The sequence below is a fragment of the Borostomias antarcticus genome, assembly GCF_949987555.1.
Source record: "Borostomias antarcticus genome assembly, chromosome: 4".
Classification (NCBI taxonomy): domain Eukaryota; kingdom Metazoa; phylum Chordata; class Actinopteri; order Stomiiformes; family Stomiidae; genus Borostomias; species Borostomias antarcticus.
The window spans coordinates 297136-316722 of record NC_140237.1 but is presented as its reverse complement, the minus strand read 5'-3'; the positions used below and the strand labels follow the sequence as shown (position 1 = coordinate 316722).

General features: G+C 45.3%; 1 protein-coding gene across 1 annotated transcript; it reads right to left on the bottom strand.

The window, feature by feature from the left end:
* Window positions 1-487: 487 nt before the first annotated feature.
* Window positions 488-15676, bottom strand: LOC311308072 (uncharacterized protein; the record flags this gene model as incomplete). Its single annotated transcript, XM_084437009.1, has 7 exons — window positions 15136-15676; window positions 14902-14985; window positions 12851-12984; window positions 4117-4183; window positions 1698-1786; window positions 789-879; window positions 488-495 (listed from the first exon to the last, which is right to left on the bottom strand). The coding sequence occupies exons 1-7, from the start codon at window positions 15587-15589 to the stop codon at window positions 488-490; spliced, it is 927 nt and encodes a 308-aa protein (XP_084293135.1). The 5' UTR covers window positions 15590-15676.
* Window positions 15677-19587: the final 3911 nt, after the last annotated feature.

Here is a 19587-nt window from a genome sequence, read left to right as displayed (position 1 = left end):
GAAGCTGCAATATACAAATACTCATTAAAGACTAAATCACAGATCGTGTGTGTGTGTGTGTGTTTGTGCGTGCGTGTGTCTCACCTTCATCACTGGTGGTGGTCATGGATGACTGACCAGCATGTTCTATCTTCACCTTCAGGACCAATTAACAACTGAATAAGTTATTCGGAATGGTATTGATTCTAGTATGCCATGTGATTTGAGTATTTTATGAAAGTGATTGACAAGGTTAAGTCATGTGTATTCTCAAGTATAGTGATGAACTACCTGCAGTTTCCCCCAACCCTCTTTACTCTCCAGTTCTACGGCGAGTTTGTGCAGCGGTTTGATTCGATCCCATGGATTGGCAATCTCTGGCCAATCATGGATCAGATGGCTATGCTTCAGTTTCTACACACACAGAATGTAGTCATGATGAAAACACTACCACAAAATATCAAAACACTGTCCTTTGGGATAGTGACCGTATCCACAAACACACTCACTATGTAGCTGTATCGGTGACGGGCAGAGATTAGATGATACATGTATTTATTTGGCTGAATTGTCCCAGAGCAACTGCCACACCAGTACTGGTTTTGACTTGGTTGTCCTGGTGACCGGATTTCTGTCACTGTATTCAGACCTGAGAGAGAGAGAGAGAGAGAGAGAGAGAGAGAGATTGAGAGATTGAGAGAGAGAGGGGGGGGTAGTGGGTTGAAGTCATACGCTCTGCAGGGCCATAGAGACATGAATACAGAGAAAGCACACACATGCGCGCGTGCACACACAGACAATGTGCTGACCGATGACAGGCTGTTGTCTGGAGGCCTTGTTGAGGTAGTCCCACAGGGCAGTGAAGGTCTGGGTGGGGTCCACCTCCTCCACTTCCTGAGGCTGAGGGTCAGGGATCACAAGCTGGGGTACGGGGCTCTCATTTTGCTTCGACACGGCCTCCTTGACCTTCTTCAAGACGTTTTGTGACATCCCAACACAAAGTAGAGCTTTACAGGATGTGATGAACACAAAAAATAGGCACCCCAAGCATTTCCTCCACAGGGATTATTTAAGTATCCATTTATCAGGGTCACAAAACGCTTAACATGTGGAAAATAGTACTTAAAAAAAAAACAAAAAAAAACAAACAAGCTCCATACATTGAAGAACTTTAGAGGTGACATTATCTGAGCCAATAACAAGAACCTCAGTCTTGTCAGTGTTAAGCTGAAGGAAATTGTTGGCCATCCAATCCTTAACAGCACTCAGTCAGGTAAAACAGACATCTTATCAGTCTTATCTGGCTTAAAATATATGTACAGCTGAAAATCAGCGTAGAAGTGATAAGAGACATCTTTAAATTAGCTAATAATCAGCCGTAGGGGAAACATAAAGCAACATAAACAAGATGGGACCCAAAACTGAACCCACACCACAAGACAGGGCAGTAGCTTCAGACCTAAGGACCAACTGACACAGAGAAACTCCCATCGGAGACATAGGAGGAGAACCAGTCAGAGATACTGTTGGCTTTTGATGTCTTCTTTGTTGCTCTGCGTTGTCATTTTTTTTATAAGCCTTAATAAAGAATTGCAGCACCATCTAATCATGAACCACAATGTTAATTGCCTGTTGATGATGTGATAATCACTGATGAAATCACCCAACACGGGATTGGAAGCGGCGGAAGATGATTTATTATACAGAGATTCACTCACGTGGAACAGTCCCTGTCTCTCCCGGTCTCTCTGCTGGCTGCAGCTGTGGCCGAAGACGAGGCCTATCGTCTTCTTCCTGTACTCCCCCGCTCATTGTTATCAGCGTATGGGGCTGTTGGCCGCCACGAATACCGAGAGTCTACCGCATTCACAATCAAAGTCTCACGGTTTGGTCGAGACTTTAAACAGTACTCTCTCGCCCCACCCATACGCCTCTTTAGGCCTAGTGAAGCCAGATTGGCCGAGAAGGGACCATACTGTCATAAATGTGGGGCCTGTCACCCAGAACCTGACGTCTCAATCCCACTGGTTGTTCAACCTAGTGGTGCTTTTCACGTGACTGTCAGAATGCGCTCACACCATGTGCCATGTGGTCAGGACACCAAGTTCACACTGAATATCCAAGCTAAGCCTGAGGCTGAGATCATATTGAAGAATATAGGTAAAAGTCTACAGAGTCTTAAAGTCAATGTAAAGCTGTTTGTGTGTTTCTGTTCTCATGTGGACGGTCTAAATGTGCAGTGGTAGGGATGAAAGGAGACAGTTGTGCAGTGCTGGGGCCGGGGGTTAAGAGGCCACGCTGGGACGTCACAGGGGGGGCCCCCATCCTCCTTTTCATAGATTGTCATAAAAGTACCACTGGCCAAACAATCAGTGGGATTGAGACTTCAGATGGTGGATGACAGCTCATGCACCTTGTGGCTGACAGGCTACGCATCTTGTGACAGTAGGGCCCCTCCGGAGAGCCAATCTGACTACACTAGACCTTAAAGGACAATGCTCATTTTTGACAACCTGGACCTTATTTCCGACATATTATAAGACGTTTGACTCACCGAGATCACTTTGGTGTAGTTCGGAGGCATGTAGAAGAAATTTAAAATCCAGCGCGAGCCAGTATATCCATGTAATGGCGGTGGTGGGGGCAACGAGAATGCAGCTTCTAAAAATCTATTTTCTGCCGCGAAACGGTTGTTTTTATCAATCTGTCTTGATGAATCGCTAGTTGTGCTTACAGAGAGCATAGGCCTGTTGTGGTATTTCACATGCCTCTGTAATATGATCTTTAGAAACGTCTTTAGACACGAAATAGCTTCTTCACTTGCTCCAGCACACATGCGCACAGCGTGCTGGAGCAACGATTGCGCGCTGTGCGCATTAGTGCTGGAGCAAGTGAGGAAGCTATTTCGTTTCGAAAGACGTTTCTAAAGATCATGGCATGTGAAAACCACAACAGTTATGCTCTATGTAAGCACAACTAGCGATTCATCAAGACAGATTGATGAAAACAACCGTTTCGCGGCAGAAAATAGATTTTTAGAAGCTGCATTCTCGTTGCCCCCACCACCGCCATTACATGGATATACTGGCTCGCGCTGGATTTTTTATTTCTTCTACAGGCCTCCGAACTACACCAAAGTGATCTCGGTGAGTCAAACGTCTTATAATATGTCGTAAATAAGGTCCAGGTTGTCAAAACAGAGCATTGTCCTTTAAGGGAGGTGTGGGGGTGCAGCAAGAGAATACTATTTCGTGTCTTGAGTTAACCTTGAGACCTTGATTTTGGGATGCGGTAGACTCTGTGTGCCTGTGGTTGCCCAGCCCCGATTAGATCAAGCTGGGGAGTAGGGAAGAAGATTGAGGCCTCGTTTTCTGCCCACAGCTCCAGCCAGCCGATAGACAGGGAGAGACAGGGACTGTAACATGTGAGCTTAAGTCTGTCCAATAAATCATTGTTTGCCGCTTCCAATCCCGTGTTGGGTGATTTCATCAATGACCATCACAACAAGGCGGCTATTAACATCGTAGTCCATATTAGATTTGCTGCAACATTTATTAAGACTTACAAAAATACACAACGCAGAGCAACAGAAGAAGAACAACGCCAAAAGCCAACAATATGGTTCCACAATGGACAACAGATTCTGGAGAGACGCAACGGACACCCCGGGGGGAACTTCCCCCTCCTGTGATGCCCTAAGGTGACCTCCTGACCCACGGCCCCAGAAGCAGCGCAGCTGTCTCCTTCCATCCCTACCATTCCACATTTACACCGTGTCCATGTGAGAGCAAACAGACACAATCAGCTTACATTGACTTTAAGACTCATTATACAGTTTCCCTAGAATGTTTCTGACTGAAACCTGACTGGTATTTATCAAAAATGGAGTAAGCATTCAAAACAGCAGTGAGCTGTTTGGCAACAACTTTTTCCATGGTTTTTGAGACAATCATAGGCAATTTTATATGGGCCTATAATTCTTGGGCAGGGATGGTTCATCTTTTTTAGGAGAGGCTGAACAACTGCATGTTGTGTGTACAGCAGCTAAGATATGAGTTTACAGAGTGTCTCGTCACGCAGCACTGGATGCAGCAACAGAGAAGCATAACATGATGATTGAAGGATGGCAGGTCTTACCCTCATCAAAAGACTCGTCGTCCAAGTTCCTTATGGAGCTGTGAAGATCATCAAACACATCCACTGCCTGAAGACGGGTACATGGGGGTTTAGCATAGAGACAGATGGGCAGGTCAGTCAGAGACAGGGAGATGGCTGGATACAGACAGATAGGTAAAGAGTAAGACAGACAGGTAAAAAGTAACGTCACAGGGTGACAAGTGGGTGTGCATAGATAGTAGGGTACAGTCCTAATTAGAACACTGCTGTGTCGACCATGCTAGCGGTGTACTGGGCGTTTGGATTTATTCGCACACAGGTGTGGGCAATTTGGGGGGTTTTCTCCTTTCCCTCAGATATTTCATCAGGTGCTGTACAAATGAGCAGCAGACGTGGACAGTGGAGTACGGTGGAAGTGGCGTGACCAGAGAAGCGAACCAGCCTACACGAGAAAGAGGGAGCCTCTGATGACAGCGGAGGGGCAGTGACGCGTTCCACCCCTCTTCCAGTTAAGTAGCTCTCTATAGTGGGATCCACGTTAAATTTTGACCCAGCAAACCGACCTATGACACGTACAGACTACACAATATTTTTGTCTTTCACGATGGTCACCATAGTGACCGTCAGATTGGGCGATCACAGTTCCATAAATTCTTGCTGCATCGTGGAGACACTGGCTACACTACACGAATGACCGCGACCAATCATCGTATGCTATCTTTAACGACCATGCGCATCATTCATGTGGTCAAGAATTGTCAGTCATGGAAGAAACACTGTATTCTCGAAATGATGGTGGCGGGGTGTTGTGCCGAATTCCGACTCCCCGGCAGAATCAGTTATCTTTTGACTCACCAAACCATATGTACCACAACTAGGCTATATCTGCCTCATTAAAACTACAGTTCATACAGTTGTAGTATTAAGTTTTCGTCTGGGATTCATCCCTTTTTGTGCGTGACTGTAATGCTGTGTTCACACCGGGCACAAATATTTCCTGCGGCGCGGTGAGTTTACATAGAAAGTCAATACAATTTGCGCGAACTCGGTGGCTCGGCGGCCAGGATTCGCCGCACGGCGACATTAGCAAATTGATTTGCAAATTGATTTGCCATTGATCCCGCGGCGAGATTGGGCAAACTGGGCGCCGCGTATTTTCTCGCCGCGCCCGGTGTGAACACAGCATAAGCCAGCGGACCTAGGATAGTGTTTGTCCGGTTATCACTCCCTCCCTCCCTCCGGTCAATGTTAACCTGCATTACTCTGTTGGCACCACAAGAGGCAGTAGTCCCAGCACACCAAAATAAAAAAGGACACCAAAATCAACCCGCCGATCTCCACTGCACAAGTAGAGTAGCGGTGAAAGCATTGGATTCCCACCCGGGAGATCAGGGGGATGATTTTATGGGACTATACCCCAAACCTCCACATGTTCATCCTTTCACTCCGACCTTTACTCCTTGCCTTATACGTCAGATCCTGTCCCAACCCTTATTCTAACCCCAACCCACACTCCTTCCCTTATAGGTCAGATCCCATCTCAACCCCAACCCTTATTCTAACCCCAACCCACACTAGGGACTGGAAGAAGGACACCAAAATCAACCTGCCGATCTCCACTCCACAAGTAGAGTAGTGGTGAGAGCATTGGACTCCCACCCGGGAGATCGGGGTTCAAGACCCAATGGGGATGATTTTATGGGACTATATCCCAAATCTCCACATGTTCATCCTTTCACTCCGACCTTTACCCCTTGCCTTATAGGTCAGATCCTGTCCCAACCCACACTAGGGACTGGAAGGAGGACACCAAAACCAACCCCTCGATCTCCACTCCACAAGTAGAGAAGTGGTGAAAGCATTGGACTCGCACCCGGGAGACCGGAGTCTTGGCTGGGATGACTTTATGTTATCATCATAACTGCTTTAGCCACTGACCCCTACCTTTAATGTTATGGAAGATGCTGCTAGTTGTTGTGAGCTCATGAGCTAACTGGCTATCCCGCTCTTATTGTGCTGGATTAGCATTGGAAGCATTGGAACTTTTGTGTCCAGGCGACAAGACTTATCTTAATTTATCTGACATTATTTAATGTAATTTCAATTCACAGCTATTTCAGTGGCATGACTAGCTTCCGTCCTACCAGTCCTGAACAGAAACAAGCCAGCCACGCATATAAGTCAAGCTGGACCTGGCCTGGTTATCTACTGACTACCATCCAGTGACCTAAAGATGCAGGCAAACCACAATAAATGTGAGGAGGAATAAATAATATATGAATGTAGGCCTATTACTTGTAAACTATAAGTTCCTATTCCAAGTGTGTAGTATATTTTAATAGTCACTCTAATAGTAGAAGCCAGCTGTGTTTAGAATAGCCTTACTTTGGGGGAAACATTTGAGAGGCTTGGACAGTCTATAATCCCTTTAAACGGAATGTGTTTAGATTACGACGGAATTGAACAGGATGTCAGGAAGTGCCTTAGGTTTCTTAAGTAAACTATTAAATGTGCAGACTAGTTATGCCCATATGAGGAGAGACATAAGTGTGACCATATTGGACTAAAACATTGTGTGGTTGAATTGCAAGGCAGAGTTCATCCTGATCTGGCCTGGGGATTCTCCATCTGCTGCAGCAGAATAATATTGATGCATTATGATTAATAAAAGATTTTTAAGCTAACTCATCCGGACCTCTGCAAGCCTTTCTTTACTCCATCTAAGCTTGAATTAATTAACTACAAGTGCTCTCGTAGTTTATTATCATGGATGTTAGCAGTAGCTAGCCATTTGGTTTGCATTGCGATGTGGTCATCTTAAAACATCTCAGGTTGAGGAAGAGAGAGAAAATACACACCGTAGTCTTGGGGAAGTGCTGGTAAAGGGTAGCCTAGTATAGGGATGGGAATCGAAAACCGGTTCTTGTTGAGAAGCGGTTCCCAGTGACTCGATTCCTTGGAATCATAAGCCAAAATCCTTAACGATTTCGCTATCGATGCCTGTCGTTGCTGCGCATGTGCAATATCGTCACGCACGCTGCCTTGTTTTGTTTTATAGACCACGGTAGAAGAAGCCAGCAACATCGTCTAGGCATAAACGTTCGAAAGTGTGGTTACATTTCACGCGACAAGATGAAAACACGGCCACTTGCAATGCTTGCAAAAACCTCATCAAAGGGGGGAAATACTACAATTATGCAAAAACATTTGGCCACACAGCATGCGATAACTTTGCAGGGACAACTTTGCAGGAATGTCCCGTTTTTGATGCGCTCCGGAATGACGACAGCAGCGCAGCTAACGTTAGTGTAGTCGAAGGTAAATTCCTCCAGAGTCCCTGTCTATTGTGTTAGTGCCATTTGTTTAATTGTGTAAACCAGCTTTCACTATATGAATAATCTCCATTTCCATCCATGTAATTTAGATGATGACGTTCAGAGTCAGGGTGGTGGTAGTCGGTCTGAAAAAATACTGATTTGTTTGTCAGTTTTATTTTTAGTTCAAGGTGAATACACCTAAAAACAGCACTGTAATTGGCATGTTTAAAGTAGTACATATAAAAAAAAAAAAATGTTTATAAACCTGTTTGTACTCTTTTTTGCCCAATGAGAATCGATAAGAGAATCGATAAGGAATCGGATCAATAAGCAGAATCGAAAATGGAATCAGAATCGCTGAAATCTTATCAATTCCCATCCCTAGCCTGGTATGAGCATCCCGATCTAGCGAGCTCACTGCTTCGCTCCGCAATATCGGTCTGGCCTTCGCCCCATAGAGAGCGATTATGTGGGCGGGGGTACTTGCCTTGACAGACAAACACCTTCAGCCAATCAGCGTTCAGCAAACTTTTGCCAAATCCAGTCAGAAGAACGGCAAAAACGTATTTTCCACTGATAAACTCTGCTAGTGCATACTCTTGTTCTTGTTTAAGTGTTGTGATTAAGTCTATTTCTGCAATAACTGCACTTATAGCTGCATTTATTCTTCTAGCGTTAATGTTACCACTCGTTGCTTCGGGAGCCGCCATGTTTGTTCAGCGAGCGGCAGGGACAAGAACCAATCAGGGCCTGCTTTCTATTGTGGTACGGAACAGCAGTTAAAACGCAGTCCCTGATTGGCCTGGTATGGTCTGGATTTTGGGATAATCGCTCTGGAGGAGGCGAAGGCCAGATCGTTCTGCGTTAGTGAAACAGAATGTGAGCTTGCAAGAACGGGATGGTCATACCAGGCTAGGTAAAGGGTGAAATATACTAGAAAAAGAAAAGAATCCGCACACTCGGCCGAAACGTCAAAATCAATCGCCCAGCATCGAGAGCTTGAGTGTGTCTTTTCTTTCTGTCATCTTAAAACCTAAAATAGGCACACTTTTTGTGACAAGTCTCTCCTGTGATGTCCTGGTCAAGTGGTAGAATATATATAAGATACAGGTACCATGCACAATGAAATGCTCACAGAGAGGCGTATAGATGTAGACAGTTAGAGATGGACAGACAGGTAGGTAGGGAGGTAGACAAGAGTCTGGCCCAGTGCTGACCTGAGCCTCTCCCCATCCCATTTGCTTCTCCACCATGCGAGCGCGTCTACGCATCTTCTTGGTAGGCTTCAGTCCTCCCGTGTTTTTTGACTGCTGTTATTGGGATGAGAAGAACACACACTGAGGAATAAATGTCCACTCTTGCCATATATCAAGGTCTTCATTCATTGCTTGAGTACAGCAATAACCATCAGTGACCACTCTTTTGATTTTACTCCTCTCTAACTCAAGCAGTCCTTCCAATAATGCTGTGGCTTCTCCAGTTTGTGCCGAACTTGGGGTGTAGCCTCTCTGTCAGCCTTGTTCCTGTCCATTCCTATATACAATGAACACCCAGTGAGCATTTCTGTCCTGTCCTTTCTTTGATCCATCAGTATAGATCTCCCATTCATGTACTTATTTATCAGTTCAATTATTCCTGTACTGAAGTTAGTCCAGGGCCCCACCATAGGCAGCAGCCCAGACGTGTGTCTGAAAGTATTTGCTGGGCCATTCTTGTCGGTTAGTCGAGTTGCCAATCCACAGTATTCCCCTTAGCGTAAATCCTTAGGCTAGATTACGTGGATGACTGTTTTCCAGGTCATTAGTGGCTGGGCAGAATTGTCTGCTGGGGCTATCCTAGGTTCCTTAAGCCCCTCACTCCTTCAACCACTTTCCGGGGAGCTGTTTCTGCAGCCGCTCCCTCTGCTGGCAGCTTTTCTTCCAGCTGACTTTCAATGGGTCTTTTCTCCTCACCAGTCCTCTTGGTGATTCAATTAGAAACTCCTCTTGCAGTTGTTTCCTTTTTTTATGACCTCTCCAGCTAGGGGTTCTCCACTCCTTTTAGCTGTTTGGTCACTGTGAGACCGCTCCTGTGGTCAGGGTCTGTCAGCGGTTCTGTGCCCCAGCTCGTGACCTCAGTCGTGCCCACCCAGGGATGCCAAAAATGTCTCCGGTGCCCTTAATACAAGGGTCCGCTCTGCCCTACGTTCAAAGTGTCGCTTATCAGCCCACCTGGTTCTCCGCAAGTGCGGGTTTCTGATAGCCTACTTAGGCAGGATGAGAAGACTTGCCCAGTCCGCTAACAGTCTACATCCCAGTCTCCACCCTGCTCCCACCCCCACAGCACCCCCCCCAATGAGCTGAGAAGGGAGATACCGTCAGGGGTTGCTACTGGTTAACGACTGCTCTTCTCTGTGAGATCAATGTTGGTGTGGTTGCTGGGTATGGTTTTAACGACTAGTATACTTTAGTCCTAAGGGTGTGTTATTTACTAGCAGAGGCAACTGATAAGAATTATAGTATGCATCACCTAAGTTTTACATGACCTGAAGTACCTAACTGTCTTCCCCACAAAATGGCTAATCCATTAAATTAACAGTAAATTGACATGAGATGATTAACATTTTATAATGCTCAATATGCGTTTTATTTAGAATAATAGAGAAGGATATAGTTATTGCTAGGCAGATATATGCAATATATATGATATAATCAAATCCAATTAAAATCAACATAGTATAGATGGATAACCTGTTGGAGAGAGAATCTAAAAGATGGCCTACTTGATTGTCCAGTTTTGAACGTTGAGCCAATGCCCTGATATTGTGTGAGCACAACTTCCTCTTCTGACAGTCGGGGAGTGAGAGGCGGAAACCGCTTCGTAGAGGGCAAAAAAGCTGTGTGCAGACTGATCTCAAGTTCTTATTGCACCAGGGGGAACTATGAATGTGTGCTCATGTAACTTCTACTCGGAAGGGAGATTGCGCAACTGTCCCTCGGAAATCTTAGGTTTGTTGTGTTACCGGACACTGACCTTGATCATGTTCCCCACTACTGTTTGAGAGATTCGCTTAGAGTGGGGATGGCCCCATCCGTGCATGTCACAGTTGGAAAACATACAACCAGTCTCTCTCACGACCTCTTCACCCCGTTCATCCGACATAGAGATGGATTGCCTCACTCTGTTGTTGCAAAGGTTCTTCACCAAAGGTTCTTAACTGACTAAAAATTATATAATGATCAATAACCACCCTCACCTCAGACACCGTTATGTCACTACCAGACCCTTACCAATCTAATACCAGGTCTGGCAGCTCTGCAGGTTTCTACACCGCAAGGCTCTACAGATTTAAGCAACTAATTGGTGTAGAGGGATAGAGAGAGAGGGGTAAAAACCTTAGTTAGTTGTTCAGACAGTCAGTTGAGTTGTTCAGTTTGGCTTCATCCAATCCTTCCAATTTGTCCATCGTTCTAAGGTTTAGAGTTGGGGGACTCAATCCAATTGGTGAAAAAGGTGGCCGTTGGAGTCCCAAGATTCTTCCGTGTATCAATGTTTTATACTCTACCCTAAGCCTGCCTCTCTCCTCCCAGTTTCCTTGCATCATTTTACATCCATCCATCCATCCATCTTCATCCGCTTATCCGGGGTCGGGCCGCGGAGGCAGCAGTTCCAGCAGGGGGCCCCAGACATCCCTTTCCCTAGCAGCATCAACCAGCTCTTCCTGGGGAATCTTTAGCCGCTCCCAGGCCAGTGCGGAGATGTAGTCCCGCCACCTAGTCCTGGGTCATTTTACATCAACCAATCAAATACAAACACATCATGCTATAACCTCGATTATCACCATGCTACAGGTATAGCCTACTTGGGTAAAAATTGCTTAAGGAATTTTCCACTTCTCCTTTCCATGAACTTTTCTTCTTTTCTCTGGTGGCATGACCTGTCTTTCAAACTGGGAGCTGGCCGGGAGTTCAGGAACACTGATTTGGGATCACGGTCTTGACTTCTTTTCCCTTTCCTCTGTCTCCGTTTCTCCTGGTGCGTTCCGATCCATGCTTTCTTTCTTTCCTACCCTTTTTATGTGTGTGTCTAGGTCTGTCTGCTGATGTCACCTTAGGATCCAGTGTCTCCATTTCAGTGCCTCTTGGGGTGGTTATCTCTAATGGCCGAGCCTGCTCTTTACGGCTCCCAGACACCTCTCGCTCCTGGGCTGCCCCTGAAGCCCCAATGGCCTGCCCTTGTTTTACCTCTCCATCCCCGCCTCCACTTTCCTCATCCTCAACCTGCGACTCCTGGGCCGAATCATAATGAGCCTCAGATAATATCTCTACTACCCCTGGGATCCGTGGAGAGCCAGCGTGAATAGAAAGTTGAAGAGGAGAAAGCTGAGGAGAGAGCTGAAGAGGAGAAAGTTGAAGCGGAGAAGTTGCACCTAGGGAAGTTTCAGATCTCTCGACACCACACATCAGGGATGCAAACACATGTAATGTGAAACCAGGCCATGTCTAGCCTGGCTTATGGCTGATGGGTGTACATACAGCTGCTCTTTTGTTAGTTCTGGACAAAATGTCATTGCCTGCCCTATGCATTAAGCAATTAGACCCCACTTCCTGCTTACGCGACGTTGCAATTACGTTGAGTGGCAGCCATGTTAAATTGTGGCCATTCAACCTTGTGGAGTATGCATTTTAATTAGAATGTCAAAGGGATGATGCGTTAAGCAATGAGACCTCACGTCCTGTTGACGCAGCATTGTGCTGACATTAAGAGGAAGCCATGTTGAATTGTGGCCATTAACCATCCATCCATCGTCCATCCATCGTCATCCGCTTATCCGGGGTCGGGTCGTGGAGGCAGCAGTTCCAGCAGGGGGCCCCAGACATCCCTTTCCCTAGCAGCATCAACCAGCTCTGCCTTTATATTTAGCCGCTCACAGGCCAGTGTGGAGATGTAGTCCCGCCACCTGGTCCGAACCATCTCAAATGGCTCCTTTCGACGCAAAGGAGCAGCGTCTCTACTCTGAGTCTCTCCCGGATGACTGAACTTCTCACCCGATCTGTCAGCCACCCTCCGGAGAAAACTCATTTCGGTCGCTTGTATCCGTGATCTTGTTCTTTCGGTCATGACCCATCCTTCATGACCATAGGTGAGGGTGGGGACGAAGATAGACCAAAAGGCAAAGCTCTCGATCTACCGGTGGCCATTAAACCTTATTCATATTAAGTAGAATGTCAAAGGGATGATGTGTTAAGCAATGAGACTTCTCTTTCTGTTTACGTGACATTCACACAAGTCATGCAAATTGACATGCAAAAAGAGACATGGTATGCATCCCTGACACATTGAGGATCGAGTCACAAATTCACAGGCCAGCGGGAGTTTACTTAGCAGGTAAGCCCGTCAGTTAGTGAGCTGAGACACACAGGAGCAATACACACACACAAATAGGATGGTGGTCTCACCACGTAGGCCAAGTAGTGGGTGGGTGAGGTCACATGATGGACGATTCCTTTCGTATCGCCTTTCCAACGACACCCCTCACACAGGTAGATGGGGCTGTGTCCTTCACTGTGGCACTCAATCAGCATGCTAAGGCCTGGAGAGAGAGGTTGATAACATATTGTGTAAAGCCGGGTTTCACATACAACAGCTGAGATGGTTTTAAGCAGTCTAACTAGTTCTAAAACGACATTCAATTGTTTTGTGACAATTGGTAACACCATACATGACAGTTTTAAGACGCTTTCTGACTGACGATTTCAAACTGGTGTGAGTAAACCCAGGGCGAACTCGGGGTTGACCCTCCCCTTCCCGTCCGTGTTCGCGTCAACCCTGTGTGTTTTCGCACATGCTTTGTGAAATACAATGTTCGAAATATACCGGGTTGACTCTCCCCAGGGTTGTACTGTTAATTCCTCACTATATATTTTCAGTCACGGTTGAGTATTTAAAGTGTTAATTGCGAAGATTTCAGTTTCATTGCCTTTGGCGATAAGTGGTAAAAACTCTACTCTAAAACTCTTTTAAAATAAAAAAAAAGTTAATAAATAATTTTTTACAATTCAATTACCGGACACTAAGGGGGAGTCTTTATTTGGCCACACAACGATCACACATTACATTCAGTGAGCGGCGACACCGCACACAACACACACATGCAACTTTCTGGGCTCGCCGGTGGAAATCGTTCCCTGCATTTCTCCCATCCCAGCTGTCCTCCTCCAGGGGCAGCCAGGAGCAGTGGGCAGCCATCGTTCATGATGCCCGTGGGAAAAAGTCCCAAGTGCTCAGTCCAGGTCTTTGGGAAGAAACCCTTGTGAATACGAGGAAAACATGCCAACTCCGCACAGACAGGCCCAGAGACCTTCTTGCTGTAATGCGACAGTACTGGGTCACCATGCCGCACGTGAGCGATTTTGGGGTAAAGAGTCTTGCTTAAGGACACTTCAGCACACTCCGGAAGCTGGGATCGCACCAGGGACCTTGCGATCCCCAGCTGGCCGCTCTACCTCCCGAGCCACATGCCACTCCTAGCCTTCTCTCTTATTCTCATCATTTCATAAGTGAAATCTGATGCCTACTGCGCAGTCCTCTCTCCTCACTCACTCAGCCCACCCCTTTAAAAAAAACTCTGGCTCTACACGATTCAAGTGAATGGCCTGAACAGTGATGTAGCTGAAAGGCAAAGAGTTTACCTGTGCAAACATGCATGACCTTGTTTGACCTGTGCACCGCTAATGAATATTGTGTGGGAATGTCGCCTCAGACACCCAATTCACAAAACTTGGCAATGCTGCAAATGGAAAGGCTTTTGTGAATGGGGAATCAGCTGAATCATTACTGTCAACAATCGACAATAGATAGCGGCGAAACAGACATCAAAAAGCTTTAGATCATTACTTTAAAGCAATACTTAGCGTTTTCTCCGATTTTCTCGGAACTGTGCCCCCACAGGCTCTGCGAATAAGTGCACTGTCGTAACGTTATCAGATTGTCTTTTTCTGGCTTCCGCCGTGATGTTTCGCTTCGGTTTTCTCACCTCCGCCATGATATCATTTAGCTAGAAAATGCATGATATCCATAGACGCTGGAATAGTTATCTACTACTGTGTTGTTTAAGCACAACGTTGCGCATGTGCACTTCGACTGGATGCTGCGTCCCGGGTTTTTTTTTTTTTTAAAGGTAATAAATGTCAATTTATTATCTTTCTGAGTAAACTGTTTGGACGATTCAGCTTACCTTTAGTAAATCTAATTGGAGAATTAGCACCAGACATGTTTGTAAAGGTCCAAATATTGCGATGTATTGCTTTAAATACCGAAGTTATTTTAAAAACCCTGCTACTGTGGGAACTGTGAGTTGTGCCGGTCAGAGAAAGAGGATTGTGTGATGGAAAATAAAAAACACATTTATGTAGTGCTTTTATGAAGGTTGAATGAAGCCTTATATGCTGCATCATTGCATCTAAAGTGCGACCGATAAAACTATATCACGGATTGGTACGGTACTGACCAATAACAGGTTCTCGTGGGGACTGCTTCAGGTATTTCCACAGATGGCTGGATACAGTGGACATGGGAGGAGCGGGAGGAGTCACTGCAGGAAAAGCACAGTGTCAACACTGCAACATGCTTCAGACACACACACACACACACACACACACACACACACACACACACACACACACACACACACACACACACACAAACTGATTATGCCATACAGGAAAACACTCATAATACACACCTTTCTCCAACACCTTGCTGGTATTTCTTTCCAGTGTATCAGAGTTAGTCATTAGCTTTCTCTTTTTGCAGGTCCCACTCTTGCCTCTATCTTTACCGGCATTTCCTTTCCCAGGTGTTCCTCTTTTCCTCGTCTTAGGTGCAATGATGGTCTCTATGATCTCGCCGGTCTCTCTCCCTGTGACCGGGTCATTCTCATTGCTCTCCTCGCTGGGTCTCTCGGAGATCAAACTAACAACAGACTCCTTTACCGGTTCTCTAGACGTCTGTTTTCCTGCCTCTCTTCCGTTCTCTTTCCCTGTCTCTTTCTCCATCTCTCTTATTGTCTCTCCTGTCTCTTCACCCGTCTCTTTTCCTGTCTCTCTTCCAATCTCTTTTCCTGTCTCCCTTCCAGTCTCTTTTCCAGTCTCTCTTCCTGCATGTCTTCCTTCATCTTTTCCTGTCTCTCTCCCCATCTTTCTTCCCGCATGTCTTCCTGTCTCCTTTCCTGCGTCTTTCCCTGTCTCTCTCCCTGTCTCCTTTCCCGATTCTCTAGAGGTCTGTTTCCCTATCGCTCTTCTAGTCTCTTTTCCGGTCTCTCTTCCAATCTCTTTTCCTGTCTCCCTTCCTGTCTCTTTTCCTGCATCTTTTCCTGTCTCTTTCCCTGTCTCCTTTCCCGATTCTCTAGAGGCCTGTTTTCCTGCCTCTCTTCCGGTCTCTTTCCCTGTCTCTCTTCCGGTCTCTTTCCCTGTCTCTCTTCCCGTCTCTTTTCCTGCTTCTCTTCCGCTCTCTTTCCCTGTCTCTTTCCCTATCTCTCTTGTCTCTTTACCCATCTCTCTTCCTGTCTCTCCTCCTGTCTCTCTCCCGGTCTCTCTTCCTGTCTCTTTTCCTGCATCTTTTCCTGTCTCTCTCCCCGTCTCTTTTCCTGCCTCTCTTCCCGTCTCTTTTCCTGCCTCTCTTCCTATCTCTGTACCTGTTTTTTTTCCAGCATCTCCCCCCATCTGTTTTCCTGCATCTTTTCCTGTCTCTCTCCCTGTCTCTCTTTTTATCTCTCTCCCTGTTTCTCTGTTGGATTCTATACCTGGCTCGGTAATGATCCCATGGGGAGGTTCTTTGACAGTCTCTTCCTGGGTCATTGTGCCACTGCCTTGGCTGGTGTCACTGTTCTCTCGCCCACAGTCTTTTACAGTCTCCTTGGTCACTCTGCTGGTCTCTCCGTCAGTCTCTCCTCCGTGTTCTTTGTCAGTCTCTTTTGAGGTCTCTCTTCCCTTCTCTTCTGCAGGAGTTGGCTGTGGCTCAGCCAAGGTCTGGGCTGATGGAACTGAAAGAGAGAACATTTCTCACTCTCATATCACCTTCACTCACATACAGGGTTCCCACTCAAGTCAAAGTCAAATTCCCTGACTTTCAAGAATTTCCATGACCTATAATGAATGGAAAAACTGTTGAGTGGGTAGGGGATAAATGAGCGCTGAAAATCAAGTAACCATAACAACCACTCACAATACGGGAAATGTGAGATAACCCGATAAAGAAAAATACTGCATGGAAAATATTATATTTTTTATAAATTGCAATTAAATTTAAAAAATGCTAAAAACAAAATTCCCTGATATTCCAAGACTTGGCCCAAAAAATTTGGAAATCCCCTGACTGGTCTTTAAATATATACTTTTTAAAATTCCATGATATTCCAGCAGTTCCTAACCTGATGCACTAGATTTTTAGTAGGTAAGGTAAAGGCGTATTTCTGGGGTGGCGTGTCTGTATTAATTGTGGAAATAAGTGTTTTTAGTAATGCTTGTAATTTCCACTGTGGAAATGAGTGTTTTTAGTAATGCTTGCAAGTTTGGGGTTTTCTTTGTATACTTTCCCTTAAGATGTTGTGTTTTTAATTTCCAAATAAAAATCAAATCAATTCAAATTGTTTGCTTCACATAACCAGCTGGGAACTCTCCATTGGAAACTGTTTGGAAAAGGGCATGCACTTTCAAAAATACTGGGGCAGGTGATTGGATCATGAACCATCCATCACCGTCGATCAGGCGCTAACTTCAACCGCAAACCTGTCCACCGTAGCTGTTTAAATTTCCTCATAGAACGTTGATTGGCGAATTCATTTTCTGATCTGGCACAAATATTTATTTATTTTACTACTTTAGCCGGTTATAACTAATTTAGTAAAAACCAGCTCTCACCCAGTTTGCTGACAAATGGCTGCACGTTAGAGTACAATCTCTTCAGGTTCCACAGAACTGCAACAGAAATACACAAGACTTCACCATGATACAAAGCTTGTCATACACAGCTTGTCATGCACAGCACACAAGACAAGAGCACTCAAAACACAAACGCAGGCATGCACTGACCAGTGTTATAGGCAGAGTTTTTGATGGGAACGGCCAAACATTCCTGAAAGACAAAACAGTTTTTGATGAGGATTTTAGCCTAATCAAAAACAGAATTCTCTGGTGAGGTCTGGACCTTCAAACTGTTAACTTATTTCCAAAAATCTTTTATATAGTCTTCAAACAGCATATAGACCACCAATGATCATTACAAAAAGCATGCAAGTATCCAAAGAAAGTCCCTAGGTCTAGCCAAGTGCACCAGGGAAGGCAGAAAGCATTCAACAGTCCTTTGTCCGATTCTCGAATTTATACTTTATAAGTACCATATTGCTCCATATACTAACCTATCATATACTCTATACTAATATACTGCAGTAAAATCTATCCAACCATACTGTTGGCCAGTGGCCAAATTATTATATGTTTAAGAAAAGGGGGTGACAGAGGGTTATTCTAGACTCTTAAAAACACATTGTAAAGGAGCCCCCAAAACATCTGTTCCCAATTAAGTACTGGTCATTTCTCCTGTGTGGCCTAGTGCTGTAATTCGATGCTCCAGCACAAATCTCTTATACTTGTATGTCACAACTCAATCCATTACATTTATTATTGCATAAAACAAATATCCCATTAATAACTTTAATCAAATCTTCTTCATTTTGGAGACAGAAGGCCAGGGCAGGCAGAAATATATTACAATGCCCTCAGAAGTTAACATTCATCCAAAAACAGTGGTGGCTTTGATTCAGATTCAGGCTTTGGAGTAATAATGTGTCATACCTGTACACGGCCAGGCGGGTGTGTTTTCTGTGCCTGTATCGCAAGCTCAAGCAACCTTTCTTGATCCTTCTGGGTACCAGAATCCTCCATGTCTTTCAGTGAGTTGGGATTGATACACTTCTACAAACACACACACACACACTTGCACACACACACGCGCAGTCAGAAGGATCTCACTGATATAACCACCCCGTTGAAGCAATCTTGCAAAGTGTTTGTATTGTTCATGTGTGTGTATATGTTTGTAGGCTCACAAGAAAGGCGGTGACGTGCTCATAGCTGAAAGCATGGCCGCCAATGGTCCAGACCGTTAACTTCCTCTTACAAAGCAGGCATAGGAAGCCATGTCCTGGATCCTCAGGGGATTTTCTGACAACGCTATATTGAACCAGACACTGCAGGCCTGGGAAAGGAATAAAGATGGGACACAAAAAGGGAAAGGACAGAGATACACTTTTTTGTTTGTTCCCTTTTTTTACACGCACCCTCTTCCCTGTACAGTATGCTGTGTTTTGAGTGTCCAGCTGTGCTCACCAAGCAGAGGATACTTGCTTTCCCACAGTTCTTGACTTGCATGGAACCCATCTAGGAAACACACACACACACACAGTTAGGCCCCCACAGCTCCTCTGAAGGACACCAGAGAGAAAGTTTAAATATTAGGGTGAAGACGACAACTTGACAGCTGACCTTTAAGGTAATGCGCAAAGTGCTGCAGTTCTTTTAGGACTGGAGAGGCCGTTGAAACAGGACCAGCATCGTGGAGAGGGGAGGGACCAGAACACCGAGTCAGAACCAGAACACAGAGTCAGAAACAGAACACAGGTTGGACACTCTTGTTGGCTAGTGGTCAGTCTATAAGTCTTACCATGGTAATAGGAAATGACGCCAGTAGTTATGAAAGAGAAATGGACGGCTGGAACATCTAGCACCTGAGAGAGAACGAGAGGGAGAGAGGTTAGAAGGCCAGAATGAGAGAGACAATACATAGCATCTCCCCTCACTTTCCAGATTTTTCTGTGCGTGTTACTGTAGTGTAATTTGGTAGTTGAGGAGAAAGGAAGAATGTCTGGATCCATTGATGCCGTTCAACACTCTTTATTGAATCAAAGCATCTAATCACTCTGCAGAATGATGAGTCCACACAAAACCAACGGGTGAAACTGGTCTGGACTGACTAGGGAATTTGCATGAGCTGCTTATATAGACATCTCTGAACATGAGGCCAATTCTTCTGATACCCAATTCTGACCACTTGATGAGTCTACCTAAACCTTCTGGTATGCCATCATATCCAATTCTGTCAGTTTAAGAGTCTATCTACACTTTCTGGGTTCCAGAGG